At 35.2% G+C, this 24,780-nt stretch overlaps 1 protein-coding gene across 1 annotated transcript; it reads right to left on the bottom strand.

Moving 5' to 3' along the window:
* Window positions 1-1,500: 1,500 nt before the first annotated feature.
* LOC115625367 (beta-2 adrenergic receptor) lies at window positions 1,501-22,911 on the bottom strand. The gene is made up of 6 exons (XM_030520404.1): window positions 22,861-22,911; window positions 14,419-15,254; window positions 5,640-5,742; window positions 5,447-5,572; window positions 3,974-4,157; window positions 1,501-2,673 (listed from the first exon to the last, which is right to left on the bottom strand). Exons 2-6 carry the CDS (start codon window positions 15,005-15,007, stop codon window positions 1,756-1,758), a joined length of 1,920 nt encoding a protein of 639 aa, XP_030376264.1. The 5' UTR covers window positions 15,008-15,254; window positions 22,861-22,911; the 3' UTR covers window positions 1,501-1,755.
* Between the last annotated feature and the right edge of the window lie 1,869 nt (window positions 22,912-24,780).

Raw genomic sequence — 24,780 nt, 5'->3', positions numbered from 1 at the left:
AAGTTTCATATTTTCTTTATTGTTGTGCCTGCTGAGATTTACAGTCTTCGGCTTGGCTGAAGCATACGACTCAAGGACAAGTGGTTTAGTTAAGTCCCTTAACTACAAGATTCTGAATTAAATTTCTTCTTAATTGCCATTCTTTTAAAACCTTCTAGGGATGTTGTGTAAAAAGCACTTTAAAACGCGAAACGAAACTGTTTTTGGCGAATATGGAAAATAACTTAGAAAAGGTCTACTTTTTCCAGATATGCCTCCAGAGTCAGTCATGAAGTCTAATCTATTAATTAAATCAGGTAATCGAATATAAAATTCGGATAAATTGGTTAAGAAATTGGAATTAGAATTATGATTAAGTTGTCAAGTAGATTAAAGTAATATCACTTATGGCCATCTCATTATTAATTATTTTCCCCTGTTGGTGAACGTTAAACACACAAATATGCTTTTACCAAAATTGAAATGGAAAGGCGGCTAATTGTTGTCAACTACTGTGACTCATGCAATTAGATTGACAAGCAGTTGAGCTCTAGATATTAATGAAGACAATCAGCCGCCGTCAACAAGGCAGTAACCCATTCATCAGTCTGTTCTGCATGGCAAGCCCAAAAAGTAACCCATAACAAAATGAGGTGTACGAATGACGTGGGCGAATGTTATATCGTGTGTTTACAACTACACCTGGCCGGATGCGAAATGTGTCTGGAATAATTAAACACACCCTGCCACCGACATCGCACAGTGGTTGATTTTGCATTTAACTTGGGGACACATTGAACTTTTATAAGTCTTAATGAGTTTATTTTGAAGACGGATTCATTTCAAATGAAACATTTAAGCATCCTAAGCATTGTATGTATTTAGTTATCGGGGCTTGAGACATTCTCGTATAGTTCTAAAGTAATACTGATTTCAAAAAAGATGGCACTCATCAGAAGTATTGCTACTCCCTAAAAAAGCTTTGCTTGAATTTAAAACTCTTTAGAGTAAAAGTACACACATTTTAGTCATTAACTTTAGTCATTAACTCATTGGTGTTATTTCTAACTGTAATGGCTGTAAGTGTTAAAATAAAGTAAAATGTGATATTCGAATATTTAATTATTTAAAGTGTAACTAGTCGTTCAATAAAAACCAGGAATTATTTTCAAATAAGTAATGCAATGTAACATGAGTATTTGCGGATCGTAATTAGTATCGAAATAAATTGTCAAAACTAATCTCAACTGTTTAATAAAAAGTTAGTGCAGATTTTAAAAATATATGTTCCTGAACATGCGTTAATTTATAATACACTCTCATGGAAGCAAAAATAAGTACAGAAATGCATACTTGATACTGAGTAATATTGGAGTAAATTGAATCGTGATGGCGTCGAGAGCAATTTAGACAATGCAGTATTAGAAAAAGAAATAACTTTTGACTAAGGATTTGAAATAAATTTGACTAGAGCATAAAATTAAAACTCAACTTGGATTTATTTTGAAAATTGTGCTAAGATTTGTTGCCTAATTAACCACTGTGCGCCGACAGCGACGCGTTAATTTAATGAATACGCTAATCATATATGCTAGTCAGTATGAATGTGTGTACATATGTATGCATATTGTTTGTTCGCTACTAATTATAAAGGTTGCCGCTTCCACCGTGTCCTCCACCTGTTGGCACCGCCGTTGCCACTCCGCCCAATCCTACACCAATGAGCACCATTTCCGTGCTCATGCGTGAGGCGCGCGTTGTGGCCCCTCGCCTCAACTATCGCCTTATGGACATCGTATTGGTTGGGAACTGCGGTTTCTGGGCGCTGCTAAAGAAGCGCTTGCAGGTCAATCGCCAAAAGGCGGCACGGAAATCAACACTGTAGAATGCATAGATGAATGGATTAATGGCACTATTAAACCAACCCAGCCAGGTAAGTGCTTGGGTCAGTGTTGTGCTGACTTGATGGTCGCCGAGGAAGGGCGTTATCAAATAGTAGACGAAAAATGGCAACCAACATGCGATGAAGCCGCCCACAACGATGCTCAAAGTCTGTGTGGTTTTGTTCTCCTTTTTTAACAATGTTACGCGATTCGAGAGCGATTTGGCATGACCACTGGATGAGCTCTGCGCTCCTGTTCCGGTAGCCACAAAGTGATGATGGTGATGGCCACGTAGTCGATCGCCTTGCGCGCCCACACTCAAATGTGAGTGCCGGAAGCTGTGAGCACGCGGCTGTTGTTGTGGTTGTTGGGATTGCTGTTGCTGGCTCTGCCATTGTGCATCCAGTAGGCTGCTGCCTGCGCCTACGCCACTCGTCATTGTAGTCATGGTCGTCGAAGCAGTGGCTGTTCGTTTCAGCGATGAAGGGCGTGTTAGCTCGTAACAACCGTTTTTGCCACCACCGTGTGCCCCTTGTGGCGATGGCAGCGCCAAGAGTGAATGGCAATGCGTGGCGCCAGCATTGAGACCACCTGCGGTGGTTGCCAGTCCCAGGCTGGCAGTCCCAGGCTGAGCTCCGCCACAATTTTCGCCTTCACTCAGCATGATTTCGTGCAGTTCCTTTGCTATTGTCTGATTCGAGAATGTGCGTGCAGCTGCCTGTTTATTCTTCTGGCCCGAGCTGTGCTCTTGCTCTGAAAAGTCGTGGTCAATGTCATTCTCAACGTCTGCGGCGGTGTAGCGCTTAAATTTCTGCAAAAAGACGAAAAAGTGTATGTGAGAGAGAGGAAATGGATATTGAACTTTGCTACATCATAAAAGCGCACAAGTTGCAAGTTTTTGGGGCTGACAACTATTAAAAGTCTTCGCTGGGCTAATACTTTGGCTGTCTTCAATTAAAACTTAGTGCCTGGCGGGGAATTGTCTGTTAATGTTGGTGGTGCTGCGCTTCCACTCCTATTTACTATGAATAGCAATTTATCTGTAATTGCGCTGCTTGTGTGTATTGCTATTAAAATCAAATTAAGTGCCTTGCGAACTTATTTCAGCTGAATACGAAGTCTAATGGTTCCTTCGAAAGTTGAAATATATTTCTGCACTCTTTCTCTCTGCACAGCAAGTACAGTATTTTTAATGCATTTGTTTAATTTTCTGATGGCTTGAGGGAAAATGTAAGCTAACAAATTTTAATTGTTAGTTTGACTGGCTCGTGGTTGTGGTATTGAAAAAATGCAAGCCAAATCAAGAATGTATTATTATTGCTAGAATTATGTTAATTAAATGAAAACTCTTCTGTCAAAACTAATTATTGAGAGATAACAAAGCCAATAACCAATATTATTACTCCAAGTCGTTAGTGTTTCGAAATAAATTTACTATTATTTCATTGATTTACAAAGAAGAATAGCTTTACAAACTTATGGCAATTTGCAAAATGGCGCCAATGGCTGTTGACTGAACAGATTATAACTAAATTGCTAAGAACTTGGTCTAATTAACAATATTTATTCTCCCGATCTTTAACCTTTTGTAAATTTTAAGTAAATAATGCCAAAGTTCATCGTGTTTCTAATTCTATTTTCTTTCGAAGCGCATAGTTTGAACAGAAATGAAGGTTATAAATACCTCATGAAAATAGATGTAATGCAATCGAGTATTTACTAAAGCTGTGTGCTCGACCACATATTTCTATATATATTTACTGCTTCGTTAAATATTGCCAACCTTTAACCGCAAGCATACAATGAGTATCCAGTATATGTGCATGTGAAGGTATCTGCGCACATGTGTATGAAAAATGTGCTAAAAAATGCAGTAACTGCATAAGAATCACCGATGGTATGAAAATCTCAGAAAACTTGGAAGCAGGCAAGCAACCGCACGTGTAATACAAATAAAATATGCGCTCGTTGCAGCATGACACACATGGCGTATACGTTATATGTAGTGCTTGGCATGCCAGCAAGCCAGTAGGGCTGAGCGGGTACGAGTGTTTCTTGGTGTATTGGTATGTGCGGGTCTGTCTAGCAATGCATTTTGCATTTTGGGTTACCTTGTTGTGAACACTTATGTCGGTCATATTGTCATGCCTCGATGCAATAACGCACGAAATTCTAGCATAAACATAAATCATAACAGCCATTGGTATGAAGAACGAGCCCATCGCTGAGAAAATCACGTAGCCTTCATTTTGATTGTAGCGGCATTCTCTCAAGTCGCGACGTCCGGGCTCATACCTGAAAGAAGGAAATCAAGAAAAACATAGCATACTTTTTAGAGCTTTGATTAAAAACAAACATTTATTGAAATAAACAAACAAAAGGAGGTCACATATTGAATCAGTTATTTCGAAATATGCTGTGTGTATTCAAGAAACACATAAGTACTACGTTAGTCCGTTAAATCTCGAAGAAAAAGATTATAACATCTAGAAAACTAGGTCAAAAAAGGTAGATTTGTAAGAACTTTCAATGTCCCTTTCTAAACTAAACATGCTCGTGAACAGTATTGTTTAAAACTTAATTATAAAATCATGTGTTACTTTTAATATCTTTAAAAATAAAAGAACATAAAAGGATCATTTAAACAAACAAATTAATAATAATAACTACACCTAATTCTGTTTTTATACAGTTTTTTTACACGGTTTTGATTTAACATGGTTTGAAAATTACAAATTTTATATATGGTTACACGACTAGAACCAATCGACCGTGTAAAAACAGAATTAGGTGTATTGGATTAAATATCAATAAGCTTGTTGGTTGGTGCTGTTCAAGGGAGTTATGCAAATATTTAAAAAATAAATAAATTAAAAACTGAATGTTGCACTACTTAGAAATGTAATACTTATTACATAATACTTATTATTTGGGCTAAGAAAATGCTATAAATTTTAATCTTTATTGCCGGATCTGTTATGACAATTAATTTCTCGATCAAAAATATTCTTCCTTAAATATGGATTATTTTTGAACTAATTGTATTAACTTATACTTATAATTATAAACAATAAAATTATTTTACCTAAAAAACTGTTCAAAAGCTGAGCTTTATATAACAACGGCGTAAAATAAAAATTAATATATTCGACCAAAAAAATAGTTTTCAATTTAGCTAGAATCACCTTGTTATGTTTGGTTGAACTGATTTCTAACAATTAAAAGGGTTCTGGTGAGTGCGTTTACTAACTTGGCAATGGCAGCTCGACTTAGACAACAGTTAATGCTTACTCGATTTTGGTTTACAAGTGTCTGCCAAAACTTTGTGATGAATTACAAGTATGTATGTTCACTAAATCAAATAAGGGGAAGCACACATATACATGGCTTAATTGTAACAGCACAATGGCAAAGAATCTGTATCACTGTTTGCTTTTTGCCTAAATCAACAAGCAGCCAACAAAGTTACATTGTCATGCAAACTTGTATATTTACATAGGCCAAAACAAATGTGCGTATGTATGTGCGTGCGTTAGTGTGTGTGTGTGTATGTATGTGTAGACTAGACTGTTTTGCATACTTACCAGCCGAGCATCGGAGGACATGTGATGGCCAGGGCCAGCAGCCAAACAATTAATATCATGATGAGTGCCAAACGTTTCGAACGACGTTTGCGAGAATAGGTGAGCGGTCGTGTTACCGCCAGGTATCTGCAAAATGTTTTAGTAAAATTGTATACATAAAACGGACCGCAGGTCTAAGCCATAAATCTCCCACCTGTCAACGCTGATGGCACACAAACTCAATATTGATGCCGTACATAGGAGCACATCGAGTGATATCCAAATATCGCACAACACCCATCCGAGCTGCCAGGAACCTGTAATAAATACAAGAATATTACCAAAAATTTAGCATTGGTTTTTTCCGCTAATTCTCAATGATTTGCAACTGACATCTGGTTGGCCTCTCACATGTCTTTTATGTAAGTGTGGGTGTGCATAAAAAATCACTACATTATTCAACAATGTAGACAAACAATATGGCGCTAATAGAATTGTTGAAATACAATCGACATATTCAAAAAAATAAATGCTTGTCATGATAAATATTATATTTTTATTACACAAAATTAGGAGGTTTTTCAATATAAGTCTTAGAATGTAATTCGCAATTGTAATTTAATATGGGCTATTTCAGTTGCACAATTGTTAAATATTTAATTTGCTTAAAATAATTGAAATCTAGTGAAATTTGTGTAGAGAATAAGGAAACTCACTGCTAACTCCAAGCTCAAGTTTGTAACAAGACGGACGTTTTTGACAAAACAAAGGTCGGCAGAAAGTTAGCCTTACTTTATTGGTCCCCAAGGTCTGACTTTCGTTGGAAGGATCCCCATATTTGCCATAATCAGTCTTCTTCAAGCCTAACTACACGCCTTCAGTTAAATTTTCTAAAATATTCATGAAATATGGTGACATGTTTGTATTCTAGAATTGAATGCACATAATCAATACATCTTTGGTGGCTAGAGTCAAACTTAAAATTGTGTTGATGAACCACCATACAGGCTGGCCAGGCCCCTACATGATGAGCGCTCAATAATAGGGCTCAAAAGAAGGAAGCCAGCAGACTTATTAGGATAAGAAGTTTAATTATTAGCATTAATATTGTGTAATTCGCAATTTAAACCAAATGGGAACAAAATAAGTTTCAGAAGGTTGTGTTGAAAACAACATGCAGTACTTTTCTATATTTGATACGTGGTTGGTTGCAGTTGCTCGGTTTATTTGGTTTTGGCAACATAATACTCATACTCATAGGCCTTGTCTAAAGGTGGTATAATGTCAAAATTCACGATATTACCTACAAATTCTGAACAGTTTTAAAGACATATAATCGTAGCTCTAACATGACTATAACAAGAAAATAGATTTTATAAAAATTGTCCGAAAAACAAAGTCAAAAACGGTTTATGAGATAAAAAATTTTTTTTCTATAATAAGTGCGCAAATAGTGAAAGGTAAGTGAGCTGAGTCGGTATACTATAGTTTTATAAAATGCAGATATCTATAAACGGATAAGCTGTATTCTTGATAAGATAGATGAGCTTATCGATGTATCCACAATTGCTCAACAATGACAGCATTAGTTTCATAAAATTGTTGAACAAAAACTTATTAAAGCTTCAAAAAATGCGGGACAGTGCTCATCTTACCAGTCTTGTTTGTGATTGTGCACAATTTTTTTTTAATTTTGTAAAATGTAACTTTGTAAGAGAATGCAAAAGCTGAAGTGAAAGTATCAGTACAAACAAACAAAATCATGAAAAAGTCCGTAGCATGAGTTTCACTGTGAAAAAAAAAACAAAAAAAATTAATTACAAAATTTTCGGCCTGAAATACATTTCCGACAAAACAAAACAGCAGAAATAGCGAAAACAAAGACAACAATGTTCCAGCATCAGCATAAATAATGTCTGAGTTTGATGTTGTTGTTGCTGTTGCTGTAATTTCTCCCAAAGCTCTGGCACGAAAGTGCCATTAGTGTTGTTGTTCTGCTGGTTAGTTGCTGGGCAGGCATTAAATTAGCGCGACGTTCAAAATACAGCAGCGAGTTGGCCAGGCGATACAGTTTTTTAATCAAGTACCATCATTTGCCAGTTACATTTCTAAGCATAGTTCTAAAAGAAAATCGCCAATGGGGGAATTTAGCTCGGGTAAGGAGTCCACAGAACAGATGCTGTTGCTATACGCGTCTGCTGTGGTTATGGCAACACGTTGGGTCAGCCAATTATGTGTAGTAGGCAAGGGTATTAAATAGGTTTGAGTTGGGATTTTACAATTTGTGTGTGCATAATAGCCTCCTTGGTATAGTGTTGATGAAATTGATTTTCCTCTCTTGCAAGTACAATTTTAATCAAAATTTCTTAGAAATGGTGGGATTTAGGTATTATTAAATGAAACTGAACGGATCAAACAAACAAACTAGAGCTAAATTTGTTCTCAATACTATTACAAATTGTTATTCATATTTTGGACTTTGTTGAAAGGGCATTGCTGAAAGTGTGTCGAAAGCAATCCAAGTTTCGAATATTCCCTTCCACAGGCCACTTTTTAATGTTGGTGTTAGACACCTGTGATTCAACAACGTCAACAGTGGGCTAACAAAACATTTTGCCACCGCCTTAAGTTTGGTAAGTCTATATCCCCCAGGTTGTTCTGATTGGTGGACATTAAAAACTAGCATCATCTGTCATCTGTTGTGAAGCCCATCCTCTTGGCATAGACGGCTTCCGATCTGCATTCCTTTCTTTGGAATTGCTTAAATATAAACATGCACAATACCAATGTATTGTTTTATGAGAAAATGTTAAGTGAATGCAGTTCCCTATTTGAAACCTCACACAAATAGATAAATATGACACTTGCGCATTTATGAAAGTGGAAGCAGGTCATAAATATTAGTACATGCACAAGTGAGTGCAAGGAAAAAAGGTGTAGATCTTAAGCTAAAATTGTCTATATAATAAGCAATATTTTTAATGACAAAGTTAATTTAGAATTTGAATTCAAACGTCTTAGCGTCTTATTTAAATGCCTCAACACATATAATCTTTTTAAAATACAATCTAAAGCCGAAAATGGTCTGCAAAGTTTGGACTTTATTTCCTATCCTAATTTCCCTAGCTAATTTATTTAAAACTATTGTATGAGAATGCTCAAAATTATTCCGGTACTCACAATTGCTAAAGTCACATAAATAACATTTTAAATGAAATCAACTTTTGTTGTGGTAGTTATATGGATTGTAATGGCTGTTGTGATTCGCAGCGGGAAATAAAAAAGTTGTTCCTTCTCTCCGATTGCTTCCTAAAGCGTGCCGGTCGCTCTAAGTGCCGTCATCTTGAAGTCTGCATAATATCAATTATTCCACAACATTAGGAATACATGAAACACAAAACATAAGTATACACACACAGTTACACAAATTTAAGGAATTGTAGTTGTTATGTTGTTTACTCATATTGGTCGTAAAGTTTTATTAATAAATTAGTATGGGTTTCTCCCACCAAGTTGAGAATTATGTGGCTATCAAATCAAAACAAGTTGGAACGTAAAATAAGACCTTACATATGCAGACTAAAATAATAATGAAGGTTATCTGATGAAGGAATAAATGTATATGTACTATATACTAGAGATGGGAAGGAATTGGCTTTTTTTTGGGCCAACATGCCCACGAAATGGACAAGAAGAAAGCAATATGCTACAGTCAATTCGTAAATACCCTGTACTCACTCCAAAAAAAAAAAAACAACTTTTATAGTCTCGCAGCTTATAAGTTATAATTTAAAATAAATATGTATGTATATGGTTGATAAATTTAATATATATTTATAAATATTTAAACTAAGAAACATTACGAAATATTTGAACTTATAAATATTAGGAAATATTTGAACTAAGAAATATAAGAAAAAAAATTATAAATAATCGAAATATTTCGATTTATTAGTCAGCGTTTGCCGTTTTTTACATTATGTTTTGCATTTCGAAAAAAAAGTCTTCGTGTTTCTCGTGTATTCTCGTGCATGCATATTCTTGTCTTTGTAATGCAGCCCAGTCACGCACAAAGTTCGAATTTATAACACGCTCGTGAAGCTTAAGATAATAATCTGTTGGGGCCTTTTATATTTACAGTAATTCCCAGAAGTTCCAGAGTTACAACCCATTTATGCTTTTTATTTATCTGAAAAAATGCCTTGCATTGTACCATGCTGTTTTTATATAGACTTTTATTTATAAACTAGTTTAATTTTGGACTTGATTTAATTTTGAAAAGTGTTTTTCATTCATAAAACAGAAACTGCAACAGATGGCATATAGAACTTACTATACAAAATTTGATTGCAAACTTAATTTGAATAGGCCAGGGTAGAGTCTAGTATATGCATACTATATTTTTATTTAGTTAATACTTAGAAATTTGTTTATAGAAAGGCAAAAAGATGATGTGGTTGGCAAACATCTGTAATGTCAAGTTATCTTGATTGATTAATTATTCAGTTTGATTTTGTTTTTTTTTTTATTACAGCAGTCTTATTTCAATTTGGAGCAAAAGCTGTAAACACTCAAAGCTAAATAAATAATATACTCAGTGTGGGATAAGCAAGCAGTATTTTAGAAATGCCGAATTTATTAAACAACAACGGGACGAAGAAATGGAAAAATGTATTTATTTAACTACAACTTAAATATCAATGTATTCATATGTCAACAAAGGGAACAATTTCGGCACATGACAACTGACAGAAACATAAACACCAGAGAGCAGAACAAAAAATGTAGATTGTTTTTGCGTATGCCAGAAAATTGTTTTAACGTGTGTTGACATTGCCATCAACAGATGGGGCAACTGACTGGAAATGGTCGGCATTGCTACCGCTGGAAAATCAAAAGAACAGCCCAAAAGTATGCCACAAATTTTCGGCAAAAACTTTCGCTTGCCAACCTCAGCCATAGGATCAACAACACCATTGCACATGTTAATGCCTGGCGGCAATTGAAGGCATTAAAGTAAACATTTTGAACAAAAATTGTTTACCGAATATTTTAAAAAACATAAAAGTTTTCTTCAGACACGCATTGTTTATGTTGTTAAATGGCGAATGTGAGTTGTGGTGTTTTTTTTTTGGTTAGGAATATTTTCTATAGGCGCCCTACTTGAAAGCGTTCAAACGAAAGAAACGCTTGTATTTCTACATTTTAGCTGAACTTAGCATAAATACATATGCTCTTTCACCCACACATACACACAAGTACTTATACTCTAATGTTTAAAGAGCCCGCAGACCCGTAGCGCAAAAACAACAAGGGTACAAACACAAATGCCAAAAACACATAAAATGCACCCATAAATGGGTATTTAGGCTGAAGATTTAGCGGGCCATAAATGCGAGCATTTATTTATTTGTAGTTACATGAGAGATATAAAGAGCTGTATCAGTACATTTTACATTTTCAATTTCACAAACATTTTCCATACAGTTTTCTTTACCTACCATCTGGCCATAAAACACTTACAGTACAGCTTTGGTTGGAGAAAAAATTTAAATTAAATTAAAGTAACTGATCTGGCAACCTTTCGCTTGTCCATATCAGGGCATTTATCTTTAGAGACTTGCAAATCATAATAAACGTAACATAGATATTAAGATAGATATTATGACTTAAAAACTTTAATAACAAATTTAATAAAAAAAGAAAGTTTCTCTTTTAAATTTTAATTGAATAATATTAATAAAGTACTAATTTTCTTTTAGTTTTAGTTCATTTAAAAGCTTTTTAATTTCAAAAGGAATCGACGATTTATTTAGGTTTTAGAAACTTTAAAATTTTCTGGAAATATTTTTATTTTTAGTAAACTGGAGCAATATCTATACTATCTGACTAAAATTTAATTTATATTATTATTATTATTTGGAATTATTAATTTTTTTTTTGATGATTGGCAAATTATTGCATTATGCGATAGTTGCAGACCCTGGCGCAAACTGAAATTTTAACTGAGTCAGCATGTAGGCATAAGTTATGCATTAAAATAAGTGGCATTAAAAACATAAATGCTTCTCAGCAGCAGGCAGCCCATCGCATATTGCTATTTTATGTGTTAAGTCTCGCCATTCACCAGCAGCATGAATATTAATAAGCGTTTGCCTTACAGGATGTCATGCAATAATTTTTAGCCGTGTCTTTTGCCTTTCCCCGAAGCCTGTAAGGAAAACTTTACGAGTACTGCCTGAGCCAAGGCGAAGATAGCATATTACACACCCTGGGCCAGAGTGTGTAGGCATGTCTGTCTGTGCCTGTTTATATTTGTTTATCTGCTTGACATTAATGAGCACTCAGCTGTCACAGTAGTAAGACAGAACGAAGCTCATACTTGAATGCACACACAAAGAAGCCCTCCCGAAAAAAGTGTGTCACGGCAGTCGCGTCTCGACAATTTAATTAGCTCGTTTTAACGTTTAAATAGATGCCACGCAATAGGCGTAATTTATTTGTGGCTGGACTTAATCTTACTTTCAGGGAGGCATTTAATTAACCTTGTTCTTGTTTGTCATTTCCATATTTAGATTTCTCCTTGAACGTGTTAATTACGCCTAAGCTAATGATATTGGAAAAAAGCTCAATTACCAAAAATAAATACATTACCCGAAATTTGCTTTAAACCCAAGCTTCAGCAAAGTAAATCTAAACACACTTAAAAGCCAGAGTGCTGTAAATTTTGTTCCCTTCTTGCCATAGTCAAAACCCATCAACTTCATTAGCAATGTTAGACTCCAAATAAAATATAAATAAACTAACTGCATTTGAGCAAATGAGGTTGAGGTTTCTGTGGCTTGCTTTGTTAGTAATTAGCCATGGAAAAGTTGTAGCATACTTTTTTGGGGCGCTGCATCCTTAAGTAAATAAATGTGTAAATATTTACTGTGTACCATTGCAAGTCTGTGTCCTTTTTTAAATTGCGCAAATTAAGGCAAACGCGCTTAATTGTGCACAATTTTAATGAATCTTTAACCTCAAAGAAAACTAGTAAACAACATTTTTTATTTCCGATATTCCTAAATCTAATGTTGAGCATACATACATATATACGCTATTTGTGAAATACCTTATCTTGTAGATAGTTCATTTATGTTTTGTTTTCTGGGACTACATTGCTTGATATGTTTGAACAACCAACCTAATCTCTACAGCCTAAAGCATTTTTCGTGGCCCAGCCCATATTTCCCGTTCTTCACTTCTTTTAGTTTATTAGCTTTTTCTTATTTCCCAGCTAATGCAGTTCTTTTTTCAAAGAAATAGGATTCCTGTATGCTAAATAAATAATTATTTTTACTATTTTTACTATATTGAAACTCTGTATTATTTTTCAAGCATTACAAACATGAAAATTATTATATCCTTTTGGAAACCGTAAACAATGACCAGTTCTTTGCAAGCAGAAAGCGCATTTCTAGACAGAAATATATTCATATTGACCTTATTGATGTTATATTATAAGGATCCTGAAAAATCATACATATAGAATATGCAGATTCATATTCATCATACTGTATAATTTCAATCAAGATTGTCACATAATTTGTTTGTTATAATATTCCATATTTGGCTTGGAGAAAAAACTATTTCCAATTTTCTATCATTGGTTTAAGCCATAATTTCTGTACGAGTATGTATGTAGGTCATGGCTTAAACAGTATGCATCACATTGTTATTTTTGCAAATTCATGTTTACTTAGTATAATAAAATTAATTAAAATGGATTCAGATAGATTTGTCGGTGCAATAAGATGAAAAAATAGTTATGTTATCGCAAATTATATAAAATTAAATAACTGTCACTGTTTAGCACCACCAAAAGAATACAACTCCACCCATTAGACCTGCTGTTCAGTACATTACAAATTGGATAAAAAGCCTTTATTTAATATATTAAACAATATTTTTTAATCGAAACCTCTTAATTACACTATTAAAACAAAAATTGAGTTTCCCCAGAGAAAAAAGGGTAGAAAAATAATTCAATTAGATAAGTTATTATTAGGACTAACAAAAGTATTTTCTCTATGTGCGAACATAATTCAAATTGAACATTCCGAAGTAGTTGGCTGCTAGTGTTCATTCCATCACAAATACCGGTTTTATATGAAAATGTAATTTTACGGCAGCTCCACAAATGAGCAATTCATTTCAAAACAAGTTACAAACAGACAATGGTGTTGCAACAACTGCAAGCAGAAGCCGAAAATTTGTGGCATGTACAACGTTCTTTCACATACTTATGTAGTACAAGCAAATGAAATATATTAATAACCCTGTAGTACGTCGGTGTTGAGAATAAAAGTTCATTATCAATTTGATATTGCTTGGTCCAAAAAACAATATAAATGTGCTTATGTGCATTTTGCTTTTAAACTGAAAGCATATCGACTTAAGAAACTATCTATTGTTTGCTAAACGTCAATAGTAAGTGTGTTTGAATAATTGACTCAAATTATTAATTGAATTTTCTGATTATGTATATTGTATAACAGCTATATGTATGGTTATACGAATTTCGAATGTTTTGACTTCGTAGTTGCTACTTTCATAAATATATAAACCAAATAAATAAATGTAAAACAAACAAATATATATATATAATTAATAAATACAGTGACTTGGATCGATCTCATATATATTTTAAAATGATATTACATAAAATGTGGAAAGAAATTATATGAAATCTAACCATGCTGTTTCAATTGTTGAACAATATTTCGAATAAAGAAAGCTGGCTCTGTAGAAACTTGATGGCAGATACTGGAGTTTTCCTGACTTTGAATATTTTTCTTGTTTTTTGTTTTTCAATTCGACTAATTGCGGCGTATAAATTTACGTTCTGATCGATATTTAAAAATGTGAAGTATTTGTAATTGGAAATAATTCCAAAACTTGCAGTTATCTACTAATGTACTTAAATCCAAAACTCTATGATATTCACTTACCTATGAGGTGAACAGCTACAGCCGGCGGCATTACAAATATTCCCACAAGCAAATCGGCAACCGCTAAGCTCATCACAAAGCAATTGGTTACTGTTTTGAGGCGCCGAGTGGTTATGACAGCCAATATGACCAGCGTATTACCGATGATGGTAATCACGATGAAGAGCGATGAGATGAATATAAAGATGAGATCATAGAAATGCGCCCATTCGGCCGCAGTGGCAGATTCGTTATAGTAGCTGCTAAAGTTAGTCGTGGCTGGTACGGCAATGCCCCCGATTCCCCCCATGCTGCCACTGACATCGTGGCTTGTGTCATTTGCCGTTGATGTCGATGTCAGTGTCAACACAGTTGTTGTTGTTGATGTTACTGCTGCAGTTGAGGCTGTTGTTGTTGCCGCTGCTGTTGTGGGCAATAAAGCGCGATTGACAATGTTGTTCGATGATTCCAGAAAATCCTCATAAACGATGGAAATGTTCTCCTGCAGTCCGATGACGCCACTAGAGGCAAGTGATGAGGCGGCCACATACATCAGTGACGGTTGGATGACGCTCAGATTGTGCAACTGTGACTGTAAGTGGACAGCCATGTATATGTTGTTGGTATTGCTGTTGTTGTTGTTGTTGGGGCGGGTATTGTAGCTGCTCTTTATGTATAATTTACATGTTCCATGTGCCAACCCTGGTGGAATGTTTGGAGGTGCAAGTGACTTTGCTTCGTTTGTTACTTGTGTCGCCGTCGAAATTTGAAAGTGTATATGTGGTGGTCATTGTTTTGCATCGGACTTTTGATTGACGATTCAGCTTAATATGATTTTCAATTACTTTTTGACTTTGCTGCAAAGATACAAGAAAGACAGAAAGTTGTATATTGAGAGTGATTTTTAAATATATAGTTAGTTAACACAGGTCCCATTGTGGTGGCTGAATGGAACCATCTTTTGGAATCAATAGGGAGTTGGGACGCTAAGTAGCAGATTTGCATGAGAACTTAGGTTCTATTCCAATCCCTTTTTTCCTGAAGTGAAGGAGTACGAATGTTCTCTTAGGTTTAGGTCGTAAAAACAAAGCATACAAGTGCCGCCATAGCCTTAGTTTTGAATAAGGAATTCATAATGTGGGAAGATATACTGAAGCTTATATTCAACAATGCTTATACTATAGACGTGTGTCATTTTTAAACTGGCTGCAGTTTCCACAACAAATCATTTTTCGTCGAGCTTTCAGGAGTTGTGGTGTTACCATAAATAATACCAATTCGTATCGATCTATGGTATTTCTACAACATGTTTCTTATGGTCTGATACTGGTCTTTGTCTTCTAAACAACCTTCAATAGCAGCACCATGATAGTTAGAAAAGGCATTAGGCTGAATTTTAGCGTCAAAATATTATCAAAGCCCGAAGCCTATTTGCGGTGAGAGTTATCCTTGTATTTCCATTTCTTCTTTCAATGCATGAAAAGTGTCTTTAAATTAAATTTCGGAATTTATTTGCTTTACCCTTAATTTGTCTTTAATTTAGCTGCACAAGAATAGTATTTATACTTGGCCTGCGCAGCAAAAGAAATTTTCTTCTCAATTTCCGCTAAACGAACCATTTCTATGCGTACGTATCGAATTAATTTGAAATGATAGAGATGCTTTCCATTTTAAAAGCGGAACACAATTTGTCGGAACGGCATCCGTTTTTCTTATTAAAACGTTACGCAAATGAGCACAGACATAGATATATTGCAATTTATTAGCGTCAAAGGAATTTTTTTACGCTTATTACACAAATCTATTGACTAAGTAAGCGGCTAAGTGAGGAATCCAAGACTCACACTCACGCCATTTGTGTGTTGATTTGTTGCAAATACTGCGTGTTTTTTGTGCTGCTATTTATTTAAGTTAGTGATTGGACAACATTTCATTAAAGTAGACAGGGCCCATCCATGACGTAGGGTAAACGTATTTTTGCTGCTGGACCAAACTTAAATTTCAATCTTTACATTTTGTTTCTAGTGTAGTTTTCTAAGGATATCAATATTTTTGGATTGGGCATTTTCATTTGGAAATGAATCGGCAACTGTTGCTTATTACAACGATTTGTTTTTTATAGGTTGGACATATATTGTTGAGCAGCTGTTGTTGCTATTGTTGATGTTGTTGGTGTTGTTGCTGTTGATATTATTACTGCTGTTGTTTACCCGAGAAACACAGAAACTTGGGCACGTTTCATAGTGGCAAACTTTTCATTTTACAACCAAGAGATAAATTTAATCAGAAAACTTTCTTTATGTTTATAAACATGCGCGCCAGTACACCCTCAAGTGTTGGGCCCTGCTTTTTCATTTACTTTTGAGCAGAGTCTGGACGGCACGCGACCGAGAAGGTGAACTGGAACCCTCCAGTCAGTTGTGAAGGAGCAGGGGAATCGGAGAGAGGACATTAGGCTTTGCGTGCACACGCCCAAACGCACGCTAAATTATCCGCATAATTATCTCAAGTGTTAAATTTTTATGATAATTTTATGCAAAATGCTTTTAACCGCAATTGTGCAATGTGCTGCGTTTTATATTTACAAAAGACTTGAAAAAGTGTTTATGCAGCGCTTACTTCTCTGCCTGTCTGCCTGTCGGCGAGTTTGCATGTGTGGCTCCCCGCAGTCCCGTTTCCCCCCTAGACTTGCCTTCTGCAATTTAGTTTGTAACTACGTATAGTTGTAAATAATACTGAGTAAGTAGGTTGCCACAAATGAAATGTGGCGCCGCTTATTGCAAGCAAATGTAAACTGAAATGCTACAAGACAGATAAAAAAGAATTTATTTGCGTAGGACCTGCAACCAAATCAGAGGGTTTAAGGCAATGACATTCACATTTGATAAGTCCTGCTGTGCAGTCAGTAAACTTTTGTCATTTAATGCTTTGGCGTCTGTTATGGAAAAGAAAAAGAAGTGCGAAACTTTTGCTTAGTTAAGTGGCCAAATACTAAGGAAAATTGTCAAGCTGCCAGAATCTAAGTGGGAAAACTGCATGAGAATTGTCTACGGCTTTCCTATCTGGCTTAATACTTAAGCAAGCAAAAGGCACTCAGAAGCAATTTCAAACGCTATTTTGGTTTGCAATTTTGGTTTCTAGTGAGAACTGCTCAAGTATGTGGCAAGAGCTTCTGCCCAAGTGTGCGTGGTGTGCGTAAGTGTGTGCTTTCAAAATAATATCAAGTGAGAGCCGAGCTACTGCTTATGTGAAGGCTTTGAATATGCAATTGCTTAAACACATGTACCGCGGAACTTAAATAAATTACGTATATCGCTTTTTGCTGGTAATTAGCTGAACCTTTTCTAAGGACACTACATGAATTTGGTTTATTTAATTCAATTTCGATTTAAAATGTATTAATCGGGTGGATTATGAATAAATGACCAGAAACTAAAGCCCGACAATTAAATTTAATATAAAATGTATATAATTTAATATAAAGTAGCCTTCTTTTTACCGTTATGGCGTTTGGACAATTCTAGTATAATATTTAAACCTTCGAGTATTAAAGTTTTTATTTTTTTTAAATTGTGCCTAATTTTCCTTTATCTTTATTATATTCCTTAGCTCTAAATAACAAAGCATCAATATTAAGATTCAGATTGTAAATTGTACAGAATTTTTGCATTAAATGTATCTGCCGAATGGATATTGTGTATTTTTTGCGACACTTTCTAGAATATTGCAGGGCTGAATATGTGAAAGATGTAAGTTATACATAAAATAGTTGCTTTAAAATGCCAAGCATGAAAGGAAGCTAAAAAATGCTCTTAAAAAAGTTAACAGCAGCAATGGCCGCAACAAAAGAGCAGCCCAATATATATGAGCTTGGAAGTGTGTGTTTGTGGATGTGTGTGCATCCTACATCTCAGCGACTCTGGTAGCGACTTGAAGTGGAGGGCGTGTGTGTATGGGTATATGTGTGAGTGAGTTTGCATGTTTTCGTTTTCAACAACCAGCTAAAATGCAAAGCAAAACATAAACAAAATATGACAATTGTTTTTCCTTCCACCACAAATAACAACAACGACTAAAGTCGACCCTCTGTTGGGATTTCGCAGAGGCTGCTATTGCTGTTGTTCTTCTTGTTGTTGGTATAGTTGCAGTATTTGGCCCAAAAGCGAGTTCAGGATTACGATGGTCTGATTGTTGCATTTGTTCTTTCATGCCTGGTTGGGCAGGGAGCACACAAAACCCTATTTTCATGGCCAGAAGTCTCCCACTAATGCTTATGGTAGCGTCGAATAGTCGCGCTTATGCTTTTTCGTTTAAGAGTTAACAAAAAGGGGAAGAGCAAATCTTCTTAAGCTATGCTTTACTAAAAAATTATGTAAGTTTCTTTTACATGAAATGACCACCAAATCCAACTTCTGAAAGCTTCAGATATACTCTTCAGAATAGAACATCGAACATCACACATTCCAGACATTCCAGAAAATGACCCTAAAAGATCGGACATCATAGAAAACATGTACGAGTTTATATTTATAATAATGCTGCAACTCTTGTACATTCATAGTTCATTGTACATTCTAGTCTTAAACTGAAAAGTAAATAAAAACCAGATTATGAGCTCGTTGAGCTGTGCATAGAATACTTAATATATGTTTGTTTAATTATATACTTTTTGTGTTATGCCTCATTGTTTCCTAGCAGCGACTTAGCTTCATCTTAGCTTAAAACTTTCGCTACAGTAAATAAATTTGACATGAAAGGCCTTTTCCGGCGCCAAACTTGCAAAAAAGGAAAGATCTAAGCGTGAGTAATCATGTTTTTATTTTTAAAGTTTAATATGCATATATTTTCCCTGGTTAGTCTAAGCAAAAGACTTATAGACTTGGTGTAAAGCTAGCAATTATAATTAAGGAAGCCACTCGAAATCAAAGCGTTCTGGAAAATATGTAATACGCAAAAAAGAAGTCGCGAAAGAAAACGCATGCCAAAATAAATTATACCGTTTTGCATATTCCCGTTTGTTTGACAGGCTTTACGCAAAAATGTTTTGCAGCATACCATCTCAGCGAGTCTATTTTTATACCCTGTACCCGTAGCGTAAAAAGGGTATATTAGGTTTGTGCAAAGTATGTAACATGTAGAAGAAAGCATCTCCGACCCCATAAAGTATATATATTTTGAATTAGCATGACGAGAAATCGATCTAGACATGTCCGTCCGTCCGTCTGTCTGTCTGGATGAACGGAAGGATCTCAGAAATTTAAAAGCTAGAATAACCATAGTTGGTATCGAGATTCTCCTAGGTCTGTGAAAGGACGAGTTTTTTTTTACTTTTTTTGAATATATCCCTGACTCCTTTGGGTGGGAGGTAAGTATATGAATATCCTTTTAAGTTTGTAGAGTTTTTTCTCGTAGAAATAAAAAAATAGTATTGGTTCATCAAAATTAAACAAAGCTGAGCTCAATTATATCCTTGAGCCCTTTAGTCACGTAGTATATTAGTTTCCTTATGCTTATGTTCAAATTTAGAAAACAATTGGGTTCGACTGGAAAAAATTCAAAGGCAAAGGGTGAACCTGTTCTCATAATAATGAAAACCAACCTTCATGGCCTATTCAGAAATGCAGTAGAAGCATCCTCATCACATTATTACCCTTTTACTACAGGACATTAATATGCACCACGATGCCAGAAATTCACAGCAATATATTCAGCCAAGAATGTAAACACGACTTCCGACAAGAGAACTCTCAGCAAAGTTTTAAACACAAGTGCCGTTTAAAATTTTTGGGCATTCAAAGTGCAGCCTATTGTTAGTCTCAAGCTGGAAATTATATTTAAATTTGAAAGAGCTTACACCTGAGAATACTATGTACAAGCTACGAGTACCAACCCATTCAAATGTGCATCGGCATGCCCGTTGAGATACCTCTGTAGGTAAACGGTTATTTAAGAGGCACAGAAACATACGCTTGTTATATAATTTATTGCCTGGCATCTGTAAGTTTTTATGCCGGCAATTTGTACATGGAACACATGTATACTAAGTAGTACGTCAGTTTTACGGAAGCTGTGACCTAAGTACGTTCGAGTATAGTACGTATTCAGACCTGCAATTTCGGCACGTTTTATGAAAGGTCATTAAAAGTATGAAACATGCTGTTCCTTCTGCTTGTGTTTTTTTTTTTTGCCTGAACAACTTCTTTCTTCTTTTGTTTACTTTACAATCTGTGTTTGCTCTTCGTACGCTACTTAACAAGCTACTGGCAAGTGGTACCATAGATTTAATTAAATACGCAAACACAACCTAGCATACATGTATGTATATACTCCTCGAATGTAAGTATGAATGAAGTATGAAGTTCTGCTGTGTGTAGATGTGCGGCTCTCTGTTTGTTTTGGAAAGCACGAAATGGCTTTAAATGTGGCAAAAAATGAGCATTGGTAGAAATGTATTGGTAAGCGTGCGTATACCAGTATTCACACAATTTTAAAAGTACAGAGCAAAACAGGACTTTTCTTTGTATACATAAGTACGCATTTATATACTTGTACAATAGAAGTAAATATATATCCTTGAAATAGCATATATGTGTCGGAGGAAACTGCGGGGCACATTTAACTAAATGAACCTCCACAATTTCGCTTATGTATCTTCCTCTGAGTAAATAGTGACTTTATTTACTTTTGTTGAAATTTCGGACTCGCTTTAGCAGCTAATTTTAGTTATTAAGCGAATTTCAGTGAATTCTGTTTGGCTTAAATGCTACGCACATTTTACATATTGAGTTTTAAAGCAGTGCTTTTTCATTATATCTATTTGTTTTTTTACAACAGTTGTGAGTCTTGACTTCGTTATTAAATTCAAGTAAATCTCGACCCATTAGGATGAATGACTTCGTTACATAGCTTCCCTACAGTTCATATAACAATTTGAGCCTTAAACATAAAAAATAAATAGGTGACAATCTGTGTTTCTAATATTTTATTGTTTTAAAAGAATTTGAGTAAATTGGTGGAGAACATAAATCGAGCTAAGCATTATGATATGAAACGCAAATATTTGTTCCCCATTTAAGACTGTATTTTTGAATTTTCTCAAGCTATTTAAACTATTCCAACTGTGCTGGAAGTCAGTCAAGTCAGTCAAGAAATGGGTTGTAGGTAAACTAAATTTTTTTATTTTATATCCATATTTGTTAGCTTCCTTATTGCATACAGAAAATTGTGATTGCTTCCAAAAGAAAAAAAAACTTTTTAAAAATATCCTTTTCTGATGGCGCTACATATTGATGGGTGATTGCGTTCGTTCCCAACAATATCAATTCCAAGTTCCTTTTTTTTAAAGTGCTGTTTATTTGAGAACACACTTAGGTGACAATAACAATTGGAATTAGGTTTGGGTTTTGGGTAGAAGTTTCCTTCGCTTTTCCACAACTCACACTTCTATAGCAATACATTCAAATTGAAAGCTTTATGCAATTTTCAGGTCAAAGAGAAAAGTTTTTAAAGTTTATAATTTCATTAAAAATTTAGTACAAATGTAATTGAAATATTATTATGATGGGAAACACATTACATTCAAAGTTGACAAACTGAATTTCATTACTCTGTTGTGTGCTGTCAGTTTAAATCACTAAGAGAATGATACTCGGATTTTTACGAGTAAAGGGCGTCATTGTCAAAGTTTGCATATCGCAAAAATTAATTTATAACCGGAATAGAGCGGATTGAGCTCTCTCATGAAACGAACTGAAATAATTGTCTTTATTTAAAAATGCCAACACAAAAGCTTTTAAAAGTGCACTTTTGTTTAATGTGATTAAAATAAAAGCAGATGGAACTGTATTGGTGCTTCATTTTGCATATTGAACTATAGGCTTTCCAGCCCACATAAGCCAAAGAGGGCTCTTGACCGCTTGGTTGCAATTTCATTTTATTTTCTTTGATTTTTACTTTGTTGTTCCAGTGCTGTTATATTTCCACAATTTTTGCGGTGTCGGTTGCATTTTCTCATTTTATTTATGGCACTTTTTGCAATTACTTCTTTTTTGTGTTCAGCCCCTTCTGTGTGGCTGTTTAAGTGCTTTTTCTTACAAAGAGACAAAAATGGGCGCATTCGGTTATTTTCGCGCCATTCTTTTGGATAATTTATGCCATTAAATGGGCAATTTTCATTTGCTTTACAGTAGCTGCGACACTCTTCGGATCTATTTTAGTGTAGTTTATGGAACACTTATCAGGAATGAATACTACACGCTTTTCGATTAGAGTGCAGCTGCAAGTGAATTGAAGTGGAATTGAACAACAAATGGAAGAGGAGTGCAATAGAAATGTCATGCTTTGTTCTTTATCGAGTACATCAAGTTCTGGTCTGTGTCGTGGATTAATTGATTTTGACATAATTGACTTAAATTTGTTGATATCTATGATTGATAGTGAGGTGAAAAAGTTCCGCCTATTTACCTAAAGTCATTTGATTTAGTTCCAATGTCACTGCACTGCTTAGATAACAGCCTTCAGAGCCACATGTGTGTGTCATAAATACATAAATTATTGCAAAATATGTATATATTATAAGTTGATGGAAACCAATAGCGATTGTTTTCACATTTTATTATTACGAGACGTTCCCACAATTGGTGCGCAATTAAAATTTCAACACGTAAAAGAAATTCAACACAAAATGTTTAGCAACAATTTTGATGTATTTAACACTTGGCACTTTATTGGTGTTTACACTTTGAACTCATTTCCGAGCATTTCATCCAAAAGTAGCTGCGATAGCCACTTGAATGATCTAAGTGGAATTGTACACAAACATTCTCGTGTAAATGCCGCGCCCGGAGAGAGGTGCAAAATATTTGAAATACAAGTAGGAGGCTAAGAACACAACAGGCTGACAGCTTCAAATTTGCGTTACATTAAAAGTTTGTCAATATTATGCAAATGACCAAATAGACAAACACCCTGGCCGACTGGCAGCTCTGTATTGACACAGCTAGGCAATGGAAAAAACGCGAGGGCGACTTTAGCGGAAGTTAAAGGCCAGTGGCTGAGAGAGGTTCGCGTTAAGAAGACGACAAGCAGCGGCGAAGCTCACGATTCAACTGATTGGAGCTACGCTATGGAGATATGGAAATTGCAGACAGAATGGAACGAGACTTACCATACTATGCCTTACCGTTCGAATCGACAGCACGGTTGCTGTTGTTGCCGTTGTTGCTATTGCTGCCGCTGTTGTTGTCCACAATAATTTGGATTTAAGTGTTATTTATTTAGCGTCTTTGATAACGTTCACCACATGCCGCATACACTTACTGTCTGCGTGCGTGTGTGCGTGTGTGTGTATATTTGGTATGTGTGTGTAAGTGCGATAAACAAATTAAAACTGATTGCGCGATAGACAAGGTGGCGGTTGCTTAGCGCAGCACATGAGTACGTACACAGAAGTATATACGAATATATAGGTAGAAGCGACATTCTATGAGGTTATAGACTAAGGCACAACTGATATCTGCTAGATAGCGATTGAAATAGAATCGACGTGGTACATTAGACGGGACTTCTCATATCCAAATGTACTCACAGGCTTCATTTAAAAGCTTTTATTTTGGTTTTTATGTAAATTTGAAAGTTGATGCGAAAGTAGTATGTACATACATCTCAAATTCCGCTGCTTGGTTTTCTAACATATCATTCGTTTTTACGTTTTTATACTCTGTACATGAAATGTACAAGAGTATATTAGGTTTGCGCGAGCTGAACATGAAACAGGCAGAACAGGAGGTGTGGCATTTTATATTCTTGATCACCATGACAAGACGAGTCGATCGATGTCCGTCCGTCTGTCCGTATGAACACCTGGATCTCAGAGACTATAAGAGCTAGAGACACCAAATTTTGCGCAAAGATGCCTTATGGGTTTTCCAGATTTTCCTTTTGTATAATCGCCTATATCTCGGAGACTATAAGACCTAGGAACACCAAATTTTAGTCCAAGCTGCCTTATATAAATACGCAGAAGATGTGTATTTTGGAATTTTCCTCCTTCCCCCCTCTCCCCTGCACATCGTGATATAATAACAAGGTCCCGCAGACAAGGTCCCGATGAATCATTTTTTAAGATTATTGCATTATTTCCAAAATATGATCAAAATATAATTTTTTTATAAGACAAAAAATTTGCTTTTAGTTTGAGTTATTAGAGGCCGTTTATTTGTCGTTGTATAATTGCTAAGCAATGATTCACCTTTTAACAAATTAATTATTTTTTTTTTTTTTGATAATTTTGTTTTTAACCTCTTATTGACTTTTCCTTGGAATTTGGGAGCTGAGCTAACAATCCGATGAATTCTTAAAAAAAAATGCAAAGTTAGTGTTTTA

Source organism: Scaptodrosophila lebanonensis, unplaced genomic scaffold, assembly GCF_003285725.1.
Source record: "Scaptodrosophila lebanonensis strain 11010-0011.00,11010-0021.00 unplaced genomic scaffold, SlebRS2 tig00000072-arrow-pilon, whole genome shotgun sequence".
Taxonomy (NCBI): domain Eukaryota; kingdom Metazoa; phylum Arthropoda; class Insecta; order Diptera; family Drosophilidae; genus Scaptodrosophila; species Scaptodrosophila lebanonensis.
This window is presented reverse-complemented; position numbering and strand designations above follow the sequence as displayed.